The sequence below is a fragment of the Drosophila mauritiana genome, chromosome 3L (genome assembly GCF_004382145.1).
Source record: "Drosophila mauritiana strain mau12 chromosome 3L, ASM438214v1, whole genome shotgun sequence".
Taxonomy (NCBI): Eukaryota; Metazoa; Arthropoda; class Insecta; order Diptera; family Drosophilidae; genus Drosophila; species Drosophila mauritiana.
Genome location: NC_046669.1, coordinates 5,452,907 through 5,458,906, shown reverse-complemented (window position 1 = coordinate 5,458,906; position 6,000 = coordinate 5,452,907). Strand labels below are relative to the sequence as shown.

Genomic DNA, 6,000 nt, shown 5'->3' with positions numbered 1-6,000 from the left:
ACGGTCACAAAAAGCAAAACCATAATGTCAGTAACTCACACAAGATGTGTATTCTATTCATTGCATGTTATGTATCATGCGAAAAGTGCAACGACTAGAATAAGCTTTGAAATCGCTTAGAACAAATCAAAAGTCTGAAATGCATTCGTGCCCACACACAAAAGAGCAACAACAAAAGCACTACGTGTGCAAATTGTGACGCCCCACTAAAACGCACACACACACATGCATAACAGAAGCGAGCGAGCGAGAGAGCGCCACAATGGCCGCGACATTCAACTTGAACTTTTTGCGCACCTGCTCTCTCGCTCGCTCGCACGTAGAAAAGAATCAAGATCAAGTTTCTTCCGGCATTTTGCACATTGCAACTAGAGCTTTGCACACAGAGCGCTAGAGAGAATGGGAGTAAAGAGAGCAAGCTTAGAAAGCTCTGCATTTGCATGTGCATTGCATGTGTGTGGGTGCATAGCAAGTGCATTTCTGTTATCTCCGCTATGATGTCACCAATGCACAGTGGTTCCCCCCATAGGCCAAAAATAAAAAAATCAAAGTCCAAATTTTGACTTTAAATGTATCATTACTTTCTCATAATTGGTCTATTAAAATTTATTCATGTTTTTCTTTTCGTTTTTTGTTTTGCGTAAATTAGTGTTGTGTTTAGTATATAGTTGCAGATGTTTTTTGTTTATGCTTGCTATCTTTTCTTGGAGGTTTCGTTATGTCAATTTCCACTTAACTTAATAATTCTTTTTGTATATTGTTTATTAACATTTTAAAATTAAGAAAACGTAAGTGCCGACAGGTGCCCAGGTGTTATATATGCAAAGAAACTCCAACGCAAAGTTTAAATCTTTTGAACAGACTTCTATTGCGCTCTGATCCATTTATCACTGGTCAAAGAGAACTTCCATGCAAACCCAAGTCAAAGCTTTTAAAATCAGCCATTGATTTACATGAGCAATCTTTTTAAATTAAATATCGTTTCACCTTGTACATATGCACATTCATATAACTGTATTATATATTTTTTTGAATTTTGAATAACTAAAATAAAAGTATATCAATGTGGTTGTTGTTATTAAATAAATGAAAAATTTTCATCCAATATTGTTTGCAACAAAGTGATTTTTCAAACAATATCATGATTTTCGACTGATTGTCCCTATAGAAGCTATATGAATAGCATACAACTTTCGCTAAGGTCGCCCTGGATACATATACTCTGTCCCGTACTGGTTCCGTACTGGTCAATTGTCTACCTCAACTAAAAGTATTTTTGGCCGCTTTCCCCATACAATGGGAACCACTGTGTAATGCCCCGATTGGCCTACAAGGGTAACCCTTTGGGATAATATGTTAATAAATATGTAATTTATAGTAAAACAATAATTAAGATAAAAGAATAGTATTTCCCATTCTTATGGCTTATTAACACTTCACGAGTTGTCAATTGCTTTTGGTGTTTTTGTTTTACGTAAAAGTTCATTTTCGTTTCCTATATATAATGTTTTCAAAATGTTTTCTTTTCAACAACTGTTTACTTACAGCAAGCACATCCTTTTTGATCCCCCAACTAAACACATTCAGAATTAGTGTAATGGGAACATCTTGTTCTTAAGTTCAATTGAAACTTTAGTTAAAATGCTACTTGAAGATATTGGTCTTGCTAAACGTTTCATTTGCAGTTTTCCCTATCTGCCCAAAATGAAGCAGACTCATTTTCACTCGCTTGGCGTTGGGAAAGCGCCGGCTCGGCCTATGTATGCTATATGTGAAATTCTCGGAAAAGTCGAAAACACACTGCGCGCAGTGCAACAACAACGTCATCGTTGCAAGCATTGAACTCGATTTTGTTTTCATTGCCGCCTGAATTTCTAAAACGCAGCTAATTAGTCGAGAGTGTTTGCGTTGCTGCTGCTGCTGCAGTTGTTGCACTTGCAGCACTGCTGCTTCTTTAGCTGTGTTCCACTTTTCTGGCAGTTTTCCACTTTTCCACCGGCCAATGCTGCGACTGCTGCAGATTTCACACGCGGCCAAGCAATTCATCATAAAAATTATAGTAAGCTGCCATCCAATGGCAGCACTGACCAAAAACAGTTGCAGTAAACAAAAATATATAAACAATTATATACAATAAAAATGTGTCGAAGAAGTTACAAGTACATTAGGAAGGAAGGAACATACATATCTTTAGTGACATCCACAATAAACTTCTATATATTTTTCCCAGTGTAAACCAGAAGAAGGTGGCTTAAGACGATCGAACGTCAGAGTTTTCAGTTGGCAGATGTTTGCTTAAAACCAAATATAAATAAGTTTTTCCAAGTCTAAGTCCAGGCCGCGCCTTGTGTGTTTGTTTAAATAAAATGAAAGTTTTTTTGCTGCACTTTTTGTTGTTTCGCGAATAAGCGCGCGCCAATGTTTGACATACATTGAATAGACTGCAGTCTGTCAGTCAGTCGGTCACTTAGCCACTGAGTCAGTTAGTCACCTAGTCACTAAGTCGATTGTGTTAGTGGAACACGACGGAATGGCAGACTTTGCTTTAGTCAGCGACTTGCAACGGTCGTTGCCGTTTCGCTTTTGCTGGCCACTGCATTATGATTTCATTTTCTAATCGAGTTCGTCTTCATCCGCAGCCTCAGTTTATATTGCTTTTCTATGGTCAGCGCGAAAGGCGATGTGCTGCAGAAATAAAATCACGCATACGCCGCGTATGACGAAAGTGAAATAGGCGCGACGACGAAGGCCCATAAAAAGCGGCAGCCAAAATAGAGCCAAGTAAAAGAGAAAGAGTAGGCGGCAAGAGAGCGAAAGGCGAAAAAAACAGACGGAAAGAAAGAGGGTTCGGAAAGAAATAGAGAGCTAGAACGGTAGCTTCACTTTTTTTTCGGCAGTTCAACAAACTTTGAAACGAACTTGGGTCAACAAACTATGCAAGACCCACGGGGAGATCATTAGAAGATCACCATCAAAAAGACGATGATGATGGCGCTACAGCTGAACCGAATCTTTTGTCTGTGGTATACGCATAAATAAAAATAACAAGACGAGAGGTCAATGGCAGCAACACTGGCTTCAAAATGCAAAGTGGTGAAGGGGCAGCGCTGTAGAATAAAAGCTAAGGAAAAGTGAAAAAAAACGTATGGATCTAATAAGACAAATCTTACAAAAATAGGTGGTCATTAAATTTTGTAACCGAGTTCTTTGACCTGGAAATTGTTTTATTTCCTGAGCTATTTTTCGATTTCGAGAGTCCTATTCACTTACAAGATTAAACAAATGCAGTAATAATAATCTTTAAATGAGTTTATAATGAAATTATTTTGAATTTTAAATTAGCACTTATAAATTAGCTTGTTACAAATAATTGCTAAAGACAGATTCAAATAATATAAGCGGCGCCACCTATGCAATTAAAGCTGGAACTAGCATGCGATGTATTTCAGTCACATTTTAGCTCAGACCTAAACCGATAGGCGGAACAGATCTCCATAAATCCATAAGTCGTATTAACTGCTTATCAATATTTGGTCACATTGTCCAAAACAAAATATAAATTTGTTGAAATTCCAGGATTTTATGAAAATATGAGCTCACCAACGAGTAAAAATGTCAGCGAAACGAACGGGAACAAGCCAAAGAAGTCGGGCAAAACAAGCTCGAATACGAAAAGCGGCTCCATGGACACACGCGCCGAGTTGGCGGACCTCATCAAGAAGAAGGCCGAAACATCGGTGAGACACAATATAAACAAACCCGAAATCGCAGCACTTTATCATTATTTCGCGGCATAAATGACAGGAACAACTGGCCAATCTGGAGCGACAGATCTACGCCTTCGAGGGCTCATACCTAGAGGACACGCAGCTGTGCGGAAACATCATCCGCGGCTGGGAGCGCTACCTGACCTCCAACAAGGCCACCAACTCCAAGGCCGACAAGCGGAATCGCAAGTTCAAGGAGGCCGAGCGTCTGTTCTCCAAATCTAGCATTACCTCCATGGCTATATGCAATCGTAAGTGGGGGATATTTCATACTGTGTCATTTGCTTGTGTAATCTATCTATGCTTTATGCCCAGAAGGTAGTAAATTGATACCATCTAGTTTCCATACATGCGCATTTGTTTATTAAAAATATTGTTTGTTTATTCGGCTTCAGCTGAGCGCGCCAGCGAATCGGATTCCATCACAAATGAAGACTCCAGCGACAATCAGATCTCAATCAATCAGAACACCACAACGGCCCACGACGGAACCACGACAATCAAGAGCACACCGAAAGACGAAAAGGGTAAGTAGCACATTTGGGAGATTTCTCAAGAAAAGAATATATTCTTAATTACACCTTTTATTCACAGATTCACCCTCGCATCGCAATGAAGGCAGCGTAGTGAGCGGAATGGTGGCTGGGTCTACGAACAGTGGAGGTAACAAGGATCTCCTCGGCACACCCACTTCGAATACAAAGAGCAAACTGTCCACGAACTCCAGTTCGACGGCGAAGAAAAGCGGTCACATAAACAAGAAGATTCGACATCGATGATAACTGCTACCGTGTAATCCGCATCTGATAAAGCACTATTTACCTTCAAAGTTTTTAAATTAAAATTTGTACAAGAAATAAAGCGAATGTAGATTTACAACTTATTTTATTTCCGTACAAATGCAACTACTTTCAGCCTTGAGTCATAGTTTTGATTAATTTTTTTTTATAAGCATACAAGGTTTCTTTTTTGCTCAAAGTTAACTTTTAATATAGATTGATTAGGAAATGATGAGTAAAATATATTGTGATACACTATAGTCGATTATTCCGACTAGCATATATGTAACCTTTACCCAGTTAATGGTAATGTATATGTTTATTGTTCTAGCACTTATAGTATAGATCTCGACTTACAGACGGATATGGCTATAATCAGAGGTCTGAGCTGGCATATACTCGTGCATATATGTATATCCAAAGAGCATATTTTTATCTGTTACATACTCTTCAAAGAATTTAGTATTCCTTTTTACTAAAGAGTAACGGATGTATAATGATTATTTATCATTAAGAAGTGACGGCAAAACTATTCGAGTCCGGATGTATGTACGTCATATAAAAAATATATTCATACATTTTGTGATTGAAGATTTGTTACATGATTTAGGAGAAAAAATGTTATACTTTACTAGCAAATTGATTAATTTGAAGAGAAAAGAATACTATGTCATATTAAATTGCCTTTTTGTTTAATGGTGAGAGATGGAATCAGCAAGCGTACTTTGAGTTGCAGTTGATTTCATACTAAAGATCCTCTCTTTGGGAAATATTCTGAAAAGGGTCATTTTAGGGAACTGGTTACTCGAACTATAGACTAGAAGACTTACTGTTGCTTGAACAGTACTAGGGTTTTGCGCCTCAGAATAAATAGCATAAATATAACGATGCCTCGGGACCAGTTGAAGTAGTCAGCTACCATAAAGACATTGACCCACAGGTTGTCGCGTTGCACCAAGTAGGAGAATATTTCAAAGCTCCACGACATCCCCATCGCAGTGAAGAACGGCAGAAATAGTGTGTAACTGTAATTAATAATATTAATCTCAAAGACATTTCCAGAAGTGCCGGCTGGTGATAGATAGCCAAAAGAACGCAGCCATGACGAAAAAGTATCCCAGGAAACCTGTCGGGAATGGTCAATGGTTTGTCAAGTTGTGTTGAAATGCATCCCCTCTAAGCTAACCGGCTATTTGACAGAAATCGAACGATAACTGCCACAGATCGAGGAGTAGATCAAGGATGCTATAGAACAGAATTATTAAAATAATGTTAGGTAATTAGGGAATTCAAGCAACTGCTTAGGTAAACTATTCTTTTAAACATATTAACTTGAGTATTACAGAAGCTGATGTATTTAAAAAAAAATTATAATCATTTAAACAATACAATTTTTAAATTTTTAAAAGTAATGCAGCTTATCTGTGTTCTGTAGCTTAAAATAAAATATAAAT

General features: G+C 37.9%; 1 protein-coding gene across 1 annotated transcript; it reads left to right on the top strand.

Annotated features, from left to right (window-relative positions):
* Positions 1-3,522: 3,522 nt before the first annotated feature.
* LOC117140184 (chromatin modification-related protein MEAF6) lies at positions 3,523-4,646 on the top strand. The gene is made up of 4 exons (XM_033302960.1): positions 3,523-3,737; positions 3,805-4,018; positions 4,163-4,294; positions 4,362-4,646. Exons 1-4 carry the CDS (start codon positions 3,591-3,593, stop codon positions 4,544-4,546), a joined length of 678 nt encoding a protein of 225 aa, XP_033158851.1. The 5' UTR covers positions 3,523-3,590; the 3' UTR covers positions 4,547-4,646.
* The last annotated feature ends 1,354 nt before the right edge of the window (positions 4,647-6,000 follow it).

Bases quoted from the DNA above. Each gene is read 5' to 3' on its own strand.
- LOC117140184 (XM_033302960.1), top strand. From the start codon at position 3,591: ATGAGCTCACCAACGAGTAAAAATGTCAGCGAAACGAACGGGAACAAG. The intron at 4,019-4,162 runs GTAAGTGGGGGA...ATTCGGCTTCAG, and splicing joins CTCCATGGCTATATGCAATC to CTGAGCGCGCCAGCGAATCG. The intron at 4,295-4,361 runs GTAAGTAGCACA...TTTTATTCACAG, and splicing joins CACACCGAAAGACGAAAAGG to ATTCACCCTCGCATCGCAAT.